At 43.6% G+C, this 19,873-nt stretch overlaps 1 protein-coding gene and 1 long non-coding RNA gene across 2 annotated transcripts; one reads left to right on the top strand and one right to left on the bottom strand.

Annotated features, from left to right (window-relative positions):
• Positions 1-5,849: 5,849 nt before the first annotated feature.
• LOC115253320 (uncharacterized) lies at positions 5,850-11,665 on the bottom strand. The gene is made up of 3 exons (XR_003891635.1): positions 11,515-11,665; positions 6,544-6,630; positions 5,850-6,481 (listed from the first exon to the last, which is right to left on the bottom strand). It is a non-coding gene; the product is annotated as an uncharacterized lncRNA (long non-coding RNA).
• Positions 10,760-18,087, top strand: smox (spermine oxidase). The gene is made up of 7 exons (XM_003972427.3): positions 10,760-10,897; positions 12,553-12,774; positions 13,347-13,573; positions 14,608-14,781; positions 15,187-15,931; positions 17,067-17,227; positions 17,568-18,087. The coding sequence occupies exons 2-7, from the start codon at positions 12,576-12,578 to the stop codon at positions 17,721-17,723; spliced, it is 1,662 nt and encodes a 553-aa protein (XP_003972476.1). The 5' UTR covers positions 10,760-10,897; positions 12,553-12,575; the 3' UTR covers positions 17,724-18,087.
• The last annotated feature ends 1,786 nt before the right edge of the window (positions 18,088-19,873 follow it).

Below are 19,873 nucleotides of genomic sequence, written 5' to 3'. Positions count from 1 at the left end.
CCTGACCCCTGGAGGACACCTTGTGACAGTGGGGCATTGTGGGAGGCACCGTGATTATCAGAATAATCAGGATTTGGTCCAACACTTACACAGTTAGTTCATGGAGTCAGTTAGTTCAGTTGAATCTATGACAGCTGTTTGTGGAAACTCGATTATAGGAAGCCATTGTCTTCAATACAGGGCCACGTCTGAAGGATCAGTTCAAATCAGGCTGCAGTCAGAGACTAATTCTTTTCTAAGAAGCACGACTGAGAGCACCCTGGGGTCTATTTCCACAGGGATCCACAGTGAATGGAGGATTAGTGCAACTTACACTGTAATTAGTTCACAACAGTCCATAATGTGTATATAATGGTGAAACCTTCCATGTAGGGTGAGGCTGAAGCCTGTAAATTGATTTTCGCCAATCGTTGCATTGACATGCACGTGCATGGCTCAACGACGCTGTGTAATGGGACGGTTGCGCTTCTCCCAGTAAACAGGAACAGCCGTGTAATCGGTGACTGTTGAAATCATCTTGCCTCTGCTACGATAGCTGGTGATTTGCTCTCGTTCAAGTTTTCAGTATTGGGCTCGTTGACCTACAATGTCACGCAACAAGAGTCAATAGTTAGGGGCCGGGGGGTATTATCCATCCCAGTAGAGCAAGAAGGCCCAGCAGATGCTATACTTTCTAAGAATACTAAAACAGGCTGGTCTACCTTCATAACTACCCATAAACATCTCCAGGAGCACAACAGAGAGCGTCCTCTGTCAGGGCTGGTATACAAGCTGCACAGTAGAAAACATTACAGCCCTGACCTGGGGGGTGAGGACAGCCTAGAGGATTGTGGGAGTTGGACTCCAAGACTCTGTTTATGCTGACCGCCTGCAGAGCACGGCGACATCCATCAGCAGAGATCAAACCCACCAGAGACATCCTTTGTTTGTTCCCCTACCATCGGGGAGGGGGTGCAGAAATTGAAGAACCCGGACCACCAGGTTGAGGAACAGCTTTCCCCCCTGATCTGTAGCCTGCCGTGCCAAAAATGGGATGCAAAATACTAGAATGAACATTCGCAACATACTCCTGCGTTTGTCCGGGCGACACAGATCCTTCTTTTGCTATATTCAAGTTTGCTCCATTCTTTCTTTTTTTCCCTCTCTTAATGCACTTACTGCTTTTTAAATAAAATTACGTGAGTACATATAAATGAATTTGTTGTAGTTAAATGCCACGGCAATTAATTAATTTAATTTAATCAATGTACAAAAAATTAGCAGCTATTACGTTAATCATGTTTGTTCTGGCTCAGTGAATACACGATTCTAATATTTATCTGTGTTTAACATCATTTTGGCTGGCAGAAGATAATATTTCTTTATTTTAACTCTTACTGGCACTGGTCATGCTGAAAGTTGGTGTGATCTCTTGTGGTTCCTGCTGGGGGGCTGTGACAGCAGCCGTGGAGGCTGATGAAGGAGGCTGATGAAGACTTTAACATGAGAAGAGTCTTCTTTAGGCCGTGCGGTTGTTAAAAAGCAAAAAGAAAGTAGTATATATGAGAAATAAAAGCCTGCTGTTGCCTGCGTAAACTGAGAAATGACGCCAGATGAGACAGTCCCCATGATATGAAGGCTTTTCTTATTTTAATCCAATATTATTAATTTCAACCACACAGTTCTCAATAACAATATTTCAATGTTGATTATAAAATGATGATCTAAAGCTGTATAAATAGATGATGGTCCTGTTCATGCAGACTGGAGTGTATCGCCCCATTTCTCCATCATAATCTTTATCAACATACAAATAAGAGACGTCCATCGAGTCCAAAATGTAAGTTTTGCGGTCCACATCAACTCTCTCATAGATGCAGAATCATTTTCAGGATCACATTCAGCAAAATTGTCACTGACGGACAACCAGGTGGTCGTTTTAGAGTTGTTTTCCTTTAAACACCCACAGTTAAAATCCCCAAGGATTATATTAAAATAATCCAAACTGCATGCACATGTAATTTGTATATCCGCTGTTGTCTGGTATATTTAAAACTTTCCCACAGTGACTGGAAGTAATAACTGTGGACATTTAGCCTGACGAACTTGCTGAAAAACTTCCAACAAATACCCACACTTCCGCTTTAAAAAAAAAAAAAGACCATCCACAGGAAGCCACACTTTGGCCACCCAACCTGACATTTCATTTCCTTTTGAGTGAGTGGAGGGGCACCACCATTGCACAATTCACATCTCTATGAGTGCATGTCAATGAGGTATACATGACAGGACGCCATTGTAAGATGGGAGAGCCACGTGACCCTCCTGAATGAGCTGCCGGGGGCTGTCCGGGGGGAAGAAGTGCAGCGCTCACAAAGAACCATTGAGGGATTGCAGACTAGGTACAAGACTGGCAGTGGTCCTCCTTCCCTTCAGTGGGATGACAGGAGGAGGCTGCTGCTTGGTACCATCTGAATGGAAGGATTATCTTGGAATAATTGGAGACAGGAGCTTTATTATCATTATCTTACCCTTCCTCCGTTCTGTCGGTGTGTGTTTAATTCTGTTAACGTAATGTACTGTACCACTGTATCTTTTTGTACCTTTCCCTAGATACACAGTCCACATAAAATACACATAATAACCCTTTTATTTCTGGGGTTGGTGGTTTTCCATAAATGTAGCTGACTGGAAATGAACATGCTGTAAGAATAAGGCTCTCTGTAAAGTTTCTCAGAGTATTAGAATTTTAAAGGTATTTTTTTCTACTTGTAAAGCAATCTGTTCCTTCATAGACATTGAGACTATTTAATATGAAAGTCTTGTTTAACACACAGGGGAGTTTTAGAAACCCATTTTACATCTTGAGCAATGAAAAGTTCTGCTTTCGGGTGTAAAAGCACCGTAACAAAAAAGGGAAGATGCAGTCATGGTAATAATTAAACAATGTTACAGATTACAAATGTCATTCTTTATTAGCAACACTTTTCAATATATATATTTATATTTTTTTGAGGGAAATAGAAGCATGTCACACACCATTCAGCCATTACCATTATGACGACCTGCCTAATATTGTGCTGCTCCACCTGTGCTGTGGCATCAAGATGCTATCAGCAGATTTTAGGAAATGCAAGTTGGGGCCTCCATGAGTCCAACTTGTGTTTCGGCACAAATGCCTGACCAAATTGAGATCAATGGAATTTCATGGCCAAGTAAACACCTCTGACTTATGCTCCTCGATCATTTTTGAACCATTTTTGCAGTGTAGAACGTTAGATAGATACCGACATCTGTAAACCTGGAAGAGCTGCGGTTTTACTCGGAGCTCTGACCCAACCTTCAAGCATCACCCTGGTCAATGTCCTATTGCACAGTTTTGCTGTTTCTGTTTCTAATTTGCGTAATTGCTATACATTATTTCAACACTGTTGCTCTACTGGTCTCTAGTGGTCATTATCTGTATTATACGGCTAAACCCTCCACTTTTTTTACGGTCCATTCTGTTCTATATCTTTCAGTACCTGACAGTCTATATCTATGTTGCATAATGATACAGTTTCCATAGTTTTAAATAATAGAGCTCTGTTAAAAATTAATCAAATAATCTATGTCATAAGGTTGGGTCACAGGTGGCATTATGGGTAAACTCCTTAGAGCAGCCTGCGCTGACAGATGAGTTAGTTGGCCGATAGGGGGCAGACTTGTGCTTTTAGAGAGTAATCAGGAGGCACTTGGGCTTGTGTTCCACTAAGTTCTCCAACACTGACATGAACAGAAATATAACAAACATTATCTTCGATAACTGTGGGAAATTAAGCAGAGATTATACTGCTACTACTATATATTGTCTAGTGAAGGGTCAATTATTATACCTTGTTGGCAAAAATTATTATACCTTAAGATGATTTTTCAGGGGTGAAGAAAACAAAACAGAGCGAAAAAAAACAACTAAATTAAACTAAACTAAACTCCATGCAATGTATCAAGAGAATAGAAGAATATACATTTTGATACAACACTCCAGCTGCCTGCAAATTGTGACACTATTGGTATGTAAATGTTCCCTTCACTTTTGTTTTGGAAATTGTTTGAACTGTTAATTTGACAAGCCTTACCTTGAACGCGAATGTGGACTTTCAGCTATCTGTGTCTGGCATTTTGACATCATCTTACAGTATATAGTAATCTGGCATTGTGACATTTGATTTTACCAGAATTGCAGCAGGTTTTTAGAGCAGAATATTATGGGGATGTTTTAGGAGAACCATGAAGGTTTAATAAGGAAAGACAAGTCAAATCAACTGTCACAAGTACAATTAGAGCAACTGATCTATGAGTCGTAGGGTTTGCTGTCGGCTATTTTTACATATGTTAAAACAAAGCTCTGTATAATAGTTGGAAATGTTTGCCAAAGACCTGCGCACAGAATCTATTTGACAGTCAATATTAGTTGACTTGGATGTCATCTACTGATGAATATTTTTAAGTCAGGTTGTTGTAGTGAAGTGCTGCACAGTAGGCCACTTTTGCAAGCTGTCACCAGAAACAGAAACAGTTTAGGCTTTTCAAACTTCTTTGTTTAACCACTGACTCAGACCATCTGTGGTGATACTGAATATAACAAATGAGTCTCAGGTGTTCAAAGTGTTTGGAGTAGCGATAACAAACCGTTACGCACATGTGGCCGCACCCGTGTGGGTTGGTAGTCATCAATAGCTGTTGTTGTTCCGAGGGCCGTGATACCTTTACCCAAAAGAGTAATGAAAACGGCACCCCCTGTTCACATGGAGGTATTTTTCCATTTGTTGTCATGTCAACGGGCCCTAAGGGCCATCATACATGTCAGAGCACATTTCACATGTCACCTGACAGGTGTGTTCAGTTCTGTGAACCTGGGATGGCGTCACAGGTGTGCAGCATTCTAAGGCCAGATTGTTCCAGTAAAAGGTGTTTTGAACCACGCTGACTGTGAGTGGTCTCAATAACAATGGTTCAATGTCACCTCTCCCCATTGGTTGTCCCACCCCACCATTATGTGAGTAGTTGTTTGAGCTCCGAATGTGGGTGTGGAGTTCTTAAATCTTTACCCCCAGATCAGTTTTTTTCAGAACCGAAGATGCTGATTTGGGTTTATCTTCTGACAAAAGAAGACAAGCCCATTTGCCTGTGGATTGATGCCCTTGAATAAACACTGTTGTATGTCACAACTTCTGCAACACAAAAGTGCTCAGCACACATGTATGTAAATTGTGTTAATGACTGTTTCCTCTTGTTTAGACCTTTGGTCTAGATATTGCTTTGTTTTCTCACGGCTCTTCCAGTTTTTCTCCTTTTCTGCCACGGAAACTTGGAAACACAACTGGACCAGGAGCCTGGTGAAACTTTAGATGAGTCTCTAGTCACTCTGGCAGTGAGTCGCTGTGTGGTATCAGATCGCAGCAGTGACCTGCAGCTGCTCCCTAATGGCTCCATGACCAACATGAACTGAATTAACCAGGGATGAAGATTCAACATTAAAATAGCAGCAGCACAACAGCAAATGGGACGTTAAGTTAAAAACGGATTGTGATCCAGACAGACAACCGCAGGCTTTTGGAAAAGCTTTGTACTGGTGCATTTGGTCATCGTGCAGATACAGGAAAGGTTTGTACAGTTCATAGGAAAGTAATGTCTTGACATGAGAATTCAAATTACTTAAAGGAATCCATTACTTAGCGCAACAGCCTGAGGTGGAGAATTTGCACAAGCATTAAATGTAAGTTTTCCAAGAAGAGTTAAAGCTTGAAGGGACGCGGAACTTTAAAGATCACATGTGACTGCGCTCTTAGAATGTCGGTCAACACATTTTCACACTGCTGCCAAAACAGAGAAGTACTTGCACACATAGGTGCTTTAATAAAATCCATGTTTTAACGCGCATTAGAACATATGTCAGCAGATGCTAAAGGAGCAGTTCCCCAGTGTCGTCACACTGACACACATTTTTTTCAGACCATTCAATGATGATGAAGAAAACAATGAAAGAAATACGACATATACAGGAATCCTTATTAACTGTCACATGCTTCCAGTGTGGGTTACAGAAAGGCCCCAGCTCAGAATTTGGTCCACGTCCTTCTGCTACCAGGACAAAAAGTTCCAAAACCTCCAGTTGTTACAGAGTGAAATTCCCCGTTAATGTTTCCACAAACCAGTGTCTCCAGTTCTGAGGTGACAAGAAAGTATGCAATTGAGCAGCATCAAGGGTATGTTTGAACTATAATTTTTTTCCTCACGTGCATAGTTCAAGTAACCAAGAAACCTGAAATACACATCAAAAATATTGTCGCTTTTAATAGAAATGCAGGATTTCTTGAGTCAGTGAGGCAGCATTTCCTGCAGTCCGGGTGACATTTCGACTCAGGGTTGTGCGGCTGCAGTGACTGTTTTGAAAGAGGAGAGGTCTGCGGTCACATAACTCCCTAAGCTCCCCGCCGAGACGCGTAGCAGAGGGTCTCTCCTGTGAAAAGACAGTACGTCCAGTGACAAATACAGGCCAGATGGAAACAAGTGTTTGCTTACCTCACACCGTGCAAAGTATGTCGCTGTAGTGCAAGTGCAGCCACAGTTTGCAAAAATCTTCTCCCCATAATGGAATCTGTGCTCCACCTTTAAAAAAAATTAATTAAAAAAATCAATATCTTTACATCTTTGCATTTAATTTTGAATATTAGAATGGTGGCCGTCTTCTATAAGCAATCACGCTCAAACAAAAATAATACAAGTTAAAAAGAGCAACACACACGCCCTTTGAACTGTAACATCCTGCCTCTACTGACCTCCTGTGAAAATAATTGGGCGAGGGTGTTGGTCATTCATTGCTTTCCTGTGCTGCTAAAATTACCTCCACATGTGGAGCGGGCGCGTTGCGTCACCTTTCGCCCCCATTGATGCTTTTCACTGTAAGACCGCCGGATGTGACAAAACCGAGGAGACAATCAATTAATCATTAGACATCTTTTTGAGTCTTTGAGCCAAAGATAAAGCAGGAAGCTTATATTCTTTATCGTCCTCCTCCGCCCGTGCGGGGTCTATTTTTGTCCACTTTATCTGACCGATGTGACATCTGTGCTGAGGTCTTCAGCTGCGGTCCGACTTGCATGCATGTTTATTTTTCTATTGTGTGGCTCCAGAAAAGATGTTTCATCTTGACATGCAGGATCGGTATCGCTCTGTTACCGTGATTACCAGGACTCTACGGAATTTGCTGAACTGTCCATTTCATCCTTGATAATTTGTATTATTTGCTTCATTATCATTGACTGCAGAAGACTGTTATTGTTTCCATAACTTGCTCTACTCAAAAATCACTTTATTCCCTGTATTTGCGGCAGCAATGACCAAGTTACCAGCCAGTCTTTAAGCATATTTGCTCTTTGTTTAAGTCAAACTGCTCAGCATAAACAGGCTGGTTCAGTTTCTCACCAATATCTGCGGCATGAATGTGAACAGCTTGAGCGCTGCACTGATCACAGAACAGCTGGTGGGAGTATCAGGAAAAGCTGAGGCCTTTGATCCGTAATGTCTGTTCAGCTGTATTTGTTCCTTTTTTGTTTAATTTAAAATACACTTGTGCTGATTATAATGCTTACATAATGAGGGTTTACAAAGTGGGTCATGTTTACAGCATGCCTTCAGGTTCCCTTTAATGCTCCACAGAGGAAGGAAGTGCTGCACCTTCTTTCCTGAAAAACGACAAAGTTTGCGACCTCCTGAGCTGCCGTTTATGGCTATATGTTACATTACAGTCGATGCCACAATGGCACCACATCGCACAATTTTCATGACTTATTATTTAGATCGAGCCGCATCATCAACAAGGCCGTCACATTCAAATTGATTCTTGATTTAATTTGCCGGAAAGGATGATGGTTCCTGCACTAGTTCCTCAACGGTTTTCCCGATTTTTACCAACTCAGCATAGAAACAAGACAGTTTTGCCCTTTTTGTTGTTGAATGCACTCCCAGAGACGGGGCCCCTTTGTTGGGCGGCCTTTTTATGCGCAGCACCCCCCTAATTTCATGTTGTGGCTGAGGAAGCCAGTTAAAGAACTGGGAGGGGGGTCATTGAGAGGAGCGAAATTCAGCTGAAACATTTTGTGACAGAGCTCCTTGTTACACTACAACAACACAAACTCAGACCTCTTGCCAAGACCTGTTGCGCAACCAGTGGTGTGATAGTACACACAAAAGGGAGAGAAATAGAGGAAGGGGCAACAGAGAGGAAGAGGGACAGGAAAAAAATCTGGGAAATCTATTAAAATCCTCCTCATGCTTGAAAGTTGCAACACAATTCCGTCTCGGTGTTGTGATTTGTTTAAATAAAATAAAACATTTTTAAACATGACCTCACACAGACGTTTAAAGGTTGATTCATGATACGGACTTCAGTGCTGTCTCAATATTACATGTGCAATGGAAATCAAATTTTACACTCCATTTACACGTCCATGCATTAAAACACCATATTTACACCAAGTGGAACCATTTTTTGGTTTAAATCCACAGTGATAACTGCATCTGTACACCGTATCTTTGGATTTAATACCGGTAACATGAATCAGTGTTTAACCTCCTGCTCATCTAACCTCCCCTAAAAGGGACCTTGAAGTCTGACCTAGTTACATCACAACAATAAACCTGCTGTCATTTATTTCTCCACGCTGGTGCAGGAAATTAGAAATAGATCTCTGCAGGATTCACGCAGGCTGCTCTTCGCATTGGCCCGACACCATTAAAGCCAGTGGGATCCTGCTGAGACACTCTCCCCTTTGCCAACCTCCTGTGCATGTTCCGTCAATGAAAGCCACTCTCCTCGCCCGCTCCGGTCCGTTACCATGCAGAGGAGCCCCTGACAATACGCGCAGGCCCGACGCTGGCCGGACTTACAATGTGAGGTCTCTGTGGCCCCTCCTGGACCAACACACAGAGGCCTTTCTCCAGGCCCACAGCAGCATTCCTCCTGCAGTTTAATTACTCAGCAGGCACATGTGTATTCACGTGCCAATCGCGTCACGTCAGCCAGAACGCCATGCAAGGTGATCAAGATGGGACAGGAACATGTGGGCCAGTGCGTAACAAGGACACTGTTTTCCGTAATTCTGTTATTACGTAATTCTGGCAATAAAAGACACAAGGCGACTGTTCAATTTGATGAATCCAACTAGGGATTCCGCAAATTTCCTGCCACCGGTGTTCCCATTGGATGACAAAAAAAAAAATCAATTTCAGATATTTTTAAAGATGATGATAAAATTCGGGGCAACAATGACTATAAATGTGTGTGTGTCTGAACATCCAAGGACTTTGGACCCAGCTGAACAGCCACAGAGCGGATCGCCTGAGTTCAGGTGCTGTAAAAGACACAGCTGGGAAATCTGTTTAAACAGCTTCTGGAGTTTGAGCTCTTATTCCATTAAAGTTACAGCTCAACACACGTAATCAAGGCCTCAGATGAGTCAGAAACATTCAAAAGTCGGGGCTGGCGCAGTTTCACAAGACTAAACAAAGGGACAAAGGGACCAGATCGACCAGATTGTCCTGCAGATACATCGGGAGATCAGGCTGACTCGTGAAAAAAAAGAGTTAAGGGACAAGTGCTACATTAATGTTACGTTTATCTACGATTTACACACGTAATAATAAACAATAATCAATCTGAAGGAAACTGTCAAGCCCTGCGTCGCCAATCGCTTCATTTTATGGGGAATGTTCATCACTATTCTGATAAAGACCCCTCTTTCAGCAAGGTGCATAAAGGGGACGGAAGGCATTCCACACATTGAAAACTGGGAATTGTGGATGACACTCCAGTGGCATGCTCATCCAGACGACTTCCTATTGATTTATGGGCTGGAACCTGCAAACAAAACAGCTGGGGGTGGTCTTTTCAGACGAGTCAAAGGGCCGAGGCACCAAAACAAACAGTGCGTGCTTCCTAAAGAGCTTCCTGCTCGTCAAGATGAAACAAACCCAACGCACTCAACGTTCAGCTCGTTCGCAGCGCTGAGTCATTCAAAGTTATTTTTCAACTGAACCCGACCGACAACAATGTTGTTGTTGATGAGGAGAGTGTGTTTGATCATTATAATTCCTGTAAAGGGCTCCGGGCTGCATTTCAAATTATTGTTCTCCTTTCCAGCATTCATCTTCTGTTCTGTGCTGTTTACTCCTAAAGGGGTGGGTTGGGGGGGTGGGGCTGGTAGTGCAGCTTGTTCTAGCAGGGTCAGGAATGCATCCGGGGAGGTGGGTCACCTGTCCGCCACAGGGCACACGGGTGTCTAACTACAGCTGACAGCGATGCCTTATTATTGTGGGCAATGTCTTGTGCACATGGGATACAGAGTCACACTTGTTGTCCATCCCTCCATCCATCCATTCCTCCATCCATCCATCCATCCATCCATCCATCCATCTACACTCCTGGAAAAAATCCACATGAGCACAGTGAGAAGATGTAAACTCCACATAGCAATTATTATTAAGATCATCATCATCATCATCATCATCATCATCATTTGCAGTTGTGCACAATCACACAATTCCCCGCAGTTGCTGCATAAATTATTTATACTTGATAATTATCATGTTTATTATTATCGTGTTTGCGCGACGCATTCAGCAGGAGGGAAAAGAAAAGCGGCCGAGCCGTCAGGCCCGCGTGCTCGCGCGCGCGTGCACGCGTGTGGAGGTGGAGGGCCGGACTTTGCCGCCGTCGTCATCGTCGGTTCATGTTTTATTAATCAGGAGGCTGCGGCCAGCGAAACTGGCTGCTTCTGGTTTCCAAGCATAAATACAAAGCGGAGCCGGTGAGAGGGAGGAAAACAAGCAGCACAAAGGGAAGCCAGATTTAAAAGCCGACCACCAAGAGAGTCAGGTAAAATAAAATGAAATAAAAAGAAGAAAGAAACGAGTTACATTTAACGGGACCGTTGCTCCGTTTCCCGAAAGAATGGAGCGGCGGCGGCGAGAGACGTGATCCTGAAAGGTTTTCAGCTTGAATGAGGACACCTAACTGGGGATTCTCTGACAACAGCTGGTTTGCTGCTGGCGCCGTGACACCAAGTGATTGCAGGCTGTTTCCCTTCAGTCTTGCACGACCAACGGAGCGCAGATACCAGAATACAGATTTTTAAAAAGCGGTGCGCGTTTGTGCGTTCATCGCTCCCGTTTAGTGGGACGTGCGGCTTCATCGCGACTGAGGCTGATTCTTTGCAGTTTCTTTGATTGTTTTGACACGATTTGTACCTATGATGACTCTTTCCGAGCCGAGGAAGACAGTCAAGTTGTTGTCGATGCCTTTAGTTGTTAGTTTTCCGTTCGGTCAGTTAATTGGCCATAAATACGACTCAATTTGCGTTATGGCTTTTTCGTAGATCTTTTTAAAGTTGTATTCTGGCTTTCATGGATTCATTGTTGGCATGAATCTTGTAACTAACGGTGATTTACCAGCATAACGTATAGAAATGGGTAAAAAAAAAAGAGAGTGCTGACCTGCAGAGGGAAACTTGACCCTGTCATTTTCAGAGGCTGATCCAGATGTGTCAGTGTCGTGGTCAAGGGCAACATCTGGGAAACTAACCCGACATTCATGTGTGTTAAAACACGGGGATTCTACACAAACCTGCAGACATCACAGTAGAGTAGAAGTAGAGTGAGGGATTCGACGCGGAACTTCTTGCTGACTTGCTTTTTTTTTTTTCGCAGCATCTATTTTGTCACATCAGATAAAGGGTTGACTCAGCTGTGTGTGTGCGTGCGTGTGTGTGTGTGTGTGTGGGGGGGGGGGGGGGGGGGGGGGGGACAAACAAGACATTACCTCTTAACTGTGAATGGTCTGCTAAAAAGAACATATCAGTCATCTAGGGAGGGAAAACAAAGCAGGTGAATACATTTCCCAGAAGGCAACGGGGGAGTGTGTCAGAAATGTTCCATGCTTGCTCTGTGTCCTTCAGTATTGCGCCATTGTGCTACAAAGTGGGACCTTTCTGACCTCAAATTCCACCTGAATGATTTCACCCTGACTCACTGTACAGTTCCTCTAACTCAGACATTAAACATTAAGCAGTTTGAAGATCTTTACATCTGACTCATGCTTACGAGAAACTGAAAATTCAATTCTTTGAACCACAGAAGTCGGCTGTGAATTTTGCAACCTCTAATCATACTAATGCAATAAATTTAAAGCTTTTGCGTCAGAATCTCAAATGAATGAATGAAATGAATGGAAAAGTATTAGAGTTACAACAGCACCATTAGGAAGGTGTGTGAGTGTGTGCAGGTTGTGTGTGACGTGTGCACTCATGTTGCAAACAGCAGCAAGTTCCAAGTCTTAATGTTCATGACGAGCTTTACATTCCAGCAAACGCCCTGTAATTAAAGGCCTCAAATGCTGTGTTTCAAAAACAGTGTTTAAATAAAATCCTCCAGTGTCTTCAGTGCATATTAAGTTCACAAGTCTGTTTTTTTCTATCTTATTCCCTCTGATGACAAGTCTTTTATTTTAATTTTTATCTCGGCCCACCTTTTCAGAATCCAAGAGGACCTTGGACGGCATGCAAAGTTGTGAAATTTCCTCAGACGGCACTGATGATCCTCTCAGTAGTGGCCCTCGGCGTCCTCGAATAGTAGTAATCGGTGCCGGCTTGGCTGGCCTTGCTGCAGCTAAGACCTTACTAGAGAATGGCTTCACCGATGTCACAGTTCTAGAGGCGTCAGACTGCATCGGCGGTAGAGTCCTCAGCGTTCAGCACGGTGAGAAGACGCCCTCACGTTCCTGCTGGAACACATCGTGTACACCATCATTTAGTGACAATAATGTTGTTTTTAGCTTTCAGTCGTAAACATTATACAGATCTGTAATTTCAAGACTTGACCAGAGAGCCTCTTTTTTGTTTGTAGGCACTTGAATTGGTACAAGAACGCTGCACTGAACGCCGCATAAAGCACCATTTGAACGAAATATAACAAAGAATCCCCTGATACAAGTAGGAGTTTGACATTGGAGAGTTACACGTTTGAGAGTAGGCCAGTCAGGCTTGTTGAAAGCAGCCTTTATTTCCAAAACGTGACACTGAAAATGTGTCTATGTTGAGTGTGCGAGATAAATCGCTGTTAAAATATTAAATGAAGAAATATATAAATAAAGTGCCGTGTGTTAGACTCCTGCCGTCGCACTGTGTTAATGGAAGTGAACTCCTTCTGGAAGCTGGTCATGGCCAACACTGCACGATTGTGCCTTCATAAAACAGACTCACAAACAGTTTAACAGAGCCGCATTGAGTTCAAAAGGTCCCGCTCATCCATGCTCCTTCTCCAATTTGTAGGAAAATCCGTTTTTGAGCTCGGAGCCACTTGGATCCATGGCGCCATCGGGAACCCGGTGTACCACCTGGCGCAGGAGAACGGGCTGCTGGAGCACACCACGGACGAGGAGAGGAGCGTGACCCGCATCAGCCTGTTCACCAAGAAGGGCGTGTCTCATTACCAGACCGACCTCGGGAGGAGGATCCCCAAAGATGTGGTGGAGGAGTTCCGGGACTTATACAATGAGGTGAGGAGACGCGATTCACACAGGTATGACATCGCTGGAGCACGTGCAGAGGAGTTTAAGAATAAATAAGAGGCATAGATAATAATTCTGTTTTGCTGGATAGAAGAAACAGTGAAAGCTAAGACAAACTTGTAAATCTTAATCGGGCCAGAAGAGGAAAGCTAACAAATATAAGACAGCTGAAGACTAAACCATTATTGGACCAGCCTGCAGGTGGGTCGCCCTGAATAGGCTGAATTCACCAGCCTATTATTACGAGTCTGCTTTTCTGTTCTGAAGTGGCTCCAGCCAGAGCCCGATCACAGAAACGCACTAAGTAGGTCACGTATGGAAAATCAGTTACAGTGAGAAGCGGCCCCCCTTTTCTCTTTTTGAATGGTGTGTGTATTCTGGTGACTGTGCACCAAAGTCATCCTTGTACAAAAAGAACTGGAGCTGTCTCAGCCACGACACGTGGCAGCGCTTGAAAACGTCTCCCTCATCCTTTTAAAAGCTTCCTCTGACTTTAATTATATATATTGTGAGTCCTAAAGAAGAATGCTGGAGGCTTATTATTGAAGCCACATATAGAAGTTGAGTTCTACAAGCTTATTTTTAACAAAAGGGACAAATGTCATTGTTATTTCCCTTTTATTCTCCTTCTGCTGAGCTTCCTGCTTTGTGTCATGTAGGCTTTGGCTCCTCAGTGTCTTCAGTTCTGCAGTTGTTGATCTCAAAATGTCACTTGGAAAGAAAATAAACACATTGAACAGGGCTTTACCTTAAACAAGAGTCCACTTAAGGTGTCACTCAAGCACTTCATTTAAAGATTTTGGCTTCTTCTCTTCTGTTGATACAAAACACACACCATCCCTTTCGATATACTTTCAGACAGTCTGTCGCCAGCTAACCTATAGTCAAGTTTTAGTAATTTTTTATAGTTGTGATATTTCCCAATCGCGCTGCCTCAGAAACCACCCGGCTTTAGTTACATTATTCCTCATTCCACTTCCTGCTGAATAACCCTTTTTCTCTGACTCTCCGTCCTGCTGTAGGTGTACGAGCTGACTCAGGAGTTCTTCCAGAATGGGAAGCCGGTCTGCGCCGAGAGCCAGAACAGCGTCGGCGTCTTCACGCGTGACCTGGTGCACAAGAAGATTGTGATGGACCCTGATGATTCTGAGAGCACCAAGAAGCTCAAACTGTGCATGCTACAACAGTACCTCAAGGTGTGTGTGTGTGTACGAATGTTTATTGTAAGCTGTATTTATGCTAATTCCCTCAACATTAAATGGTATGTTTGCTTTTGCTGATTAAAAACTCAAAGTACTAGTTTGACCCTTATTCTTATTTAGGTGGATAATTACATTTTTGTTTACTGTGAAACAACTGTATAGACCACATAAGCTCAGCTAGACACAAAGATTGGAAATGAGTTGCTACCACAAGATGACTATCAGGAAGGTAATAAATCTGAAGATGAACCAAACTCTAGTTATTAGCTGCAATTAATCTCCTAACATAAATCAGACATGTAGCACCGAAGAAACGTTTATTTGTCGTTGCTATAAGTAAGAAAATCAACTGAATTTGAGCTCACACTAAACACTTTGTCGGCAATTCTTTGGTTTCAGGTGGAGAGCTGTGAAAGCAGCGCTGCCAGCATGGATGAAGTCTCTTTGAGTGAGTTCGGTGAATGGACAGAGATCCCCGGTGCACATTTTATCATTCCTGAGGGGTTTACCAAGATCGTGAAGCTCCTGGCCCAGGACATCCCCTCCCGAACCATCTGCCTTAGCAAACCAGTCCGCTGCATCCACTGGAACTACTCGGCGCAGCATCAGGAGGCGGTTGCCAAGAGTGGCAACACCGACCTGGAAAACAACCACAACAAAAACAACCACAGTTGCCAACCTCACGATGACGCGCTGATCCTGGGTCACCCCGTTTACATAGAGTGCGAGGATGAGGAGTGGATCGCCGCTGACCACGTGATCGTAACGGTATCGCTGGGCGTTCTGAAGCAGAACCACGAGACCATGTTCTCGCCATCTCTGCCCGAGGACAAAGTACTGGCCATCGAAAAGTTGGGCATCAGCACCACAGATAAGATTTTCTTAGAGTTTGAGGAGCCCTTCTGGAGCCCCGACTGCAACAGCATCCAGTTTGTGTGGGAGGACGAAGATCAGCTGGGGCAGCTGTCCTACCCCGAGGAGCTGTGGTACAAGAAGATCTGCAGCTTTGACGTCCTCTTTCCACCCGAGCGCTACGGCTACACGCTAAGCGGCTGGGTCTGTGGGCAGGAGGCGCTGTACATGGAGCGCTGTGATGAAGAAACTGTGGTGGAGACCTGCACTGAGCTCCTGAGGCGCTTCACGGGTGTGTATGTGTGCGTTATCCACATGATCTAAGCAAAGATCTCTTATTTAACTTCAAAGTGTATTCCAGCTCACACGCTGACGCAGTTGCATTGACGCAGCTCAGTGAATCACACAGCCCAACGTTTGGCTTGGGTCACTGGTTCTGCTCTGATGTAAGTCGCCGTTCCTGCGCGGATAACTCAGGCGAGTGACTCAGGTGCACGATTCGAGGCCATTCGTGGAGCAGACAACTGCTTTCATAGAGCTACAAAAGCACAAAAATGACACGTAATGCGAGGAACTGGGAGCGATGCAGCCGTTTCTGGAAAAAACAACCTTTTCTGAACAAAAATGCCCACTCTTACTTGCGCCGTTGCTCCTGTTATATGGCAATTATTCCTCATCGGAGGTAGAGGGGAGCATTAGGGTCTATGCCAGCAGTCACTGGGCGAGAGGCAGGAATACCAGTACAGTACAGGACGTACACGTTCCACTCATGCACTCGCAGTCTCCAGTCGACCTAATGTGCAGGGTTTTGGACTCGAGGAGCCCCGGAGAGGACGAGCTTGATCTGAGACTACTAGAAAAGCTAATCTAACCTCACTTAGCGCGTAACCTCGGTCTGATTGTAATATGCTTGGAGGTATATTGCCATCGGAACGCTCTGCCGACACCGTCCTCACTCACAATGGCCCCCTTCTACGGCGAAAACACACGAGGACAGGACAAAGTAGGACAGTTCATCCCCTCTTGTCACCGCTAATAAATACCCCCTCATCTTCGGAAGTAGCGATTCTCTCCCTGGGAATAAAGGCCCCTGTGACACGACTGCGGCGATGCCGTTTTTCCTTTGACAGCAGATTAAAGAAGAGAAACTAACCGTGAGTCAGATTATTACAGGGAAAAGTGATTGTCTCATATATGGGTCACCGTGTGAGAGCCAAACCAGCCATAATGAGGTCAATAGAGATCTTATAGTCGTATCTATAGGACACAGTGACACGTTCCACTCAGGGTGGATTAATCCTGACAAACTGACAATTATATATAGACTGTCTGTTGGCTGCCTGCCGAGTTGATTAGTTTTAACCGATCGGCCGAGTGCTCCCCTGCCCCGTCATGTCCTAATCTCCCACCTTTCTCTTTGCCCACAGGGAATCCCAACATTCCAAAGCCATGCCGCATCCTGCGCTCCTCGTGGGGCAGTAACCGCTTCATCCGAGGTTCCTACTCCTTCACCAGGGTGGGATCCAGCGGCGGGGACTTTGAGAATCTGGCCACCCCTCTGCCTTATGCCAACGTCACCAAGAGCCGGGTAAGAAAAAAGAGGGCAAAGAGGTTTCTTAATTAGCATCATTTCTTTAGTAACGGCTCCGGCCATGTGAGAGTTAACGTCTAGATCTGCGAACTTCCTGGCAAACAGTTTTGGAACTGTATCCTATGTGTGGTTACAGCTTGTATTGACTCTTCAGCTTTAGATTTAGAAGGGTGGAGCTTTTAAAATGCTGGTGCCTAGTTTTGTTTGACACTTTCAACATGACCTTCCCACCCCACCTCAGGCTATAATCCAAAACCTTCTGGAAAGATTACCTCAATGCCTTTTTCTTCATCCCCCCCCCCCCCCCCCTTCTCTTTATCTCCATCATCCCCCACAGCCTTTACAGGTCCTGTTCGCTGGGGAGGCCACTCACAGAAAATACTATTCCACTTCCCATGGTGCTTTGCTCTCCGGACAGAGGGAGGCAACTCGCCTCATAGAGACGTACCAGGACTTACACAGAGCCGAAACCACAAAGCCTAACATGAAATAAAATCTTATAGATGAGAGAAATTACTACCAAACTGTCAGGTTTTTTTGTTTTCTGTCTCGGTGATTATGTTAGAGCTCGGGCATTATTACAAATGGGTATTATTTCTATCGTACTGTAGCGTCCAATCAATTTTTATTTCATATGCACAGTTCTGAAGATGCCAATGGTGCTGTCATTTATGTCATGTTGTCTATCTACTCAGTGATTCATGTTTATAACCTGTTTTTAATTAAAAGAAAAAAATCATCTCAATTGTAACCGTTGTTTGTAAGTGCCTTCGATGTTACATTATATTGTTTTGAGATTAACAGAAGTACTCAAATCCTGAAAGTTTTATCATAATAAAAGGTTTATCATCATCAAACAGAAGGATGTGGGGATTTTTTGGTTCGTTTTGCTAAAATATTGTGCAGTAACAGTCGCAACATCTTCCTGGCGTGAGCGCTCTACAAATCGTGCAAGTTCTGTCGTCTCTTTCAATAAACAAGAGTGAGGCAACGTGTTTGTGCACGTGGAATGACCCCCCCCCCCCACCCCCACGGAACACTTTGTTCCCTAGAAATTACTAGGAGCTATATTTTCCAGTTATACTGAACACAGTTCTTCTGTTCTTCTTCACTCTTTTTTAACCTTCAACACTTTGACATCACACAATAAATTACCACCATGTAATGGTCATAAAGGTCAAGAGCTGCAGAAATATAAGAGCGGTGACCCGTGTTTGGTGACCATGGCAGCAGAATTTCTCGTTGAAACTGAATCATTATTAACTTTTTACAGTCGCTCCCTTCCTGACGCCGTTCCCTCCCACTAGCAGCCACAGAGCAGCACTGACCCCGTCTGTGTTTAGAAAGGAAAGGAGCGTGTGATGGGACCATTTCGCACGGATGAGGAGTCCAATGATTCACAGGAGCTTCCTTTTATTTGGAATGCGTCAGGACCTTGAAGACTTCAGAAAAAAAAAAAATGAACTGATAGCGAAAGCTCCATCACCAACACAGCAGTTTTAGCAAAATAAAAGCACAAAACCAAGGATGAAGGATCTAAAGATTTAAGATGTACTTTATTCATCCCCGTAGGGAAATTGAATAAAGGAGGCATTGTGCGTCTGTTAGTTATTTGTAATAACGACTGTCTTTATTACCGTAGCTAATGTAGGTTTTTAAACTTCATTAAATTGTAAGGGCAGATATTGGTTGGGTGAAAGACTGCTTTTTTACAACTCTGGAAAAGAAACAACAACCGTGAATGGAAACTCACTGAAAGCTACAGATCCTAAAAATGGCACGTTTTGGTGTATAAAAGGAAACATGATGTCACTGTTCATGTAGATAAATGGGACACGTCTGTGACCCCAGCCGAGGTTGGGTTCTGTCACCACATTTTTTTAGTGGTTTCACAAAATTTCAGTTTTTCTGTTGGCCTCTTTCAGCAGATTTATAACATACCGGTACCTTAGTTCTACTTTGTTCTACTCTGTAATCCAGTATCATACTCATTCTGGTCATTTCAAGTGTTCCGTCTTTGGTATCTTCTCCAGTAGTCAACATCTGTGTACCTAAAGAACTTAGGAAAGACAGAGGAACAATGGAGGTTAATTGGCAAATTCAGGAAATGTTTCAAGTTACAAACGAAACCTGATTTTCCCAACAACCACGCAACCATGTGTTCATATTTAAAATGTGTCACTCTGACAATTGAGTGCTGGAAAGAGCTGCAACCTCTTTAGAGCAAATACGTTTGCACAGGAAGTCAAATTGGATTATTTAATTATTTTCTAAACCGTGACATCATTTTTTAAAACAGGAAATAAAGGTGTAACAAAGTTCTAACATTGATGATATGAGTCAACATCTTCATTTACTATGATGTTTCTCATCTGTATACTTGGTGTTTAATTAGGATGCTGTAAAGTGGCTGACTTTTATAGAGATCAGACTGCCTGGAGGTCTCCTAATTAAAATTACTGTCACCCGGAGGCAGTCAAATAATTATGTCTCAAATATTTGCAGTATAACGTTTGTCAGGGAGCAGTACAGGGTTTGTCTACAGTATTAACCTGTTGACAGATGCAACACAAACACGAGGAAACAACCAAACGACAATGTCCAGACAGGATTTTAGAGTCATTGCGAGATCTTTACTTTACT

Source organism: Takifugu rubripes, chromosome 17, assembly GCF_901000725.2.
Source record: "Takifugu rubripes chromosome 17, fTakRub1.2, whole genome shotgun sequence".
Classification (NCBI taxonomy): Eukaryota; Metazoa; Chordata; class Actinopteri; order Tetraodontiformes; family Tetraodontidae; genus Takifugu; species Takifugu rubripes.
Note: the sequence above shows the minus strand (reverse complement) of the source record. Positions and strands in the feature narration are given on the sequence as shown.

Coding starts and splice junctions, on each gene's coding strand:
- smox (XM_003972427.3), top strand. CDS start 12,576: ATGCAAAGTTGTGAAATTTCCTCAGACGGCACTGATGATCCTCTCAGT. Junction 12,775..13,346: donor AGTCCTCAGCGTTCAGCACG/GTGAGAAGACGC, acceptor TCCAATTTGTAG/GAAAATCCGTTTTTGAGCTC. Junction 14,782..15,186: donor TGCTACAACAGTACCTCAAG/GTGTGTGTGTGT, acceptor CTTTGGTTTCAG/GTGGAGAGCTGTGAAAGCAG.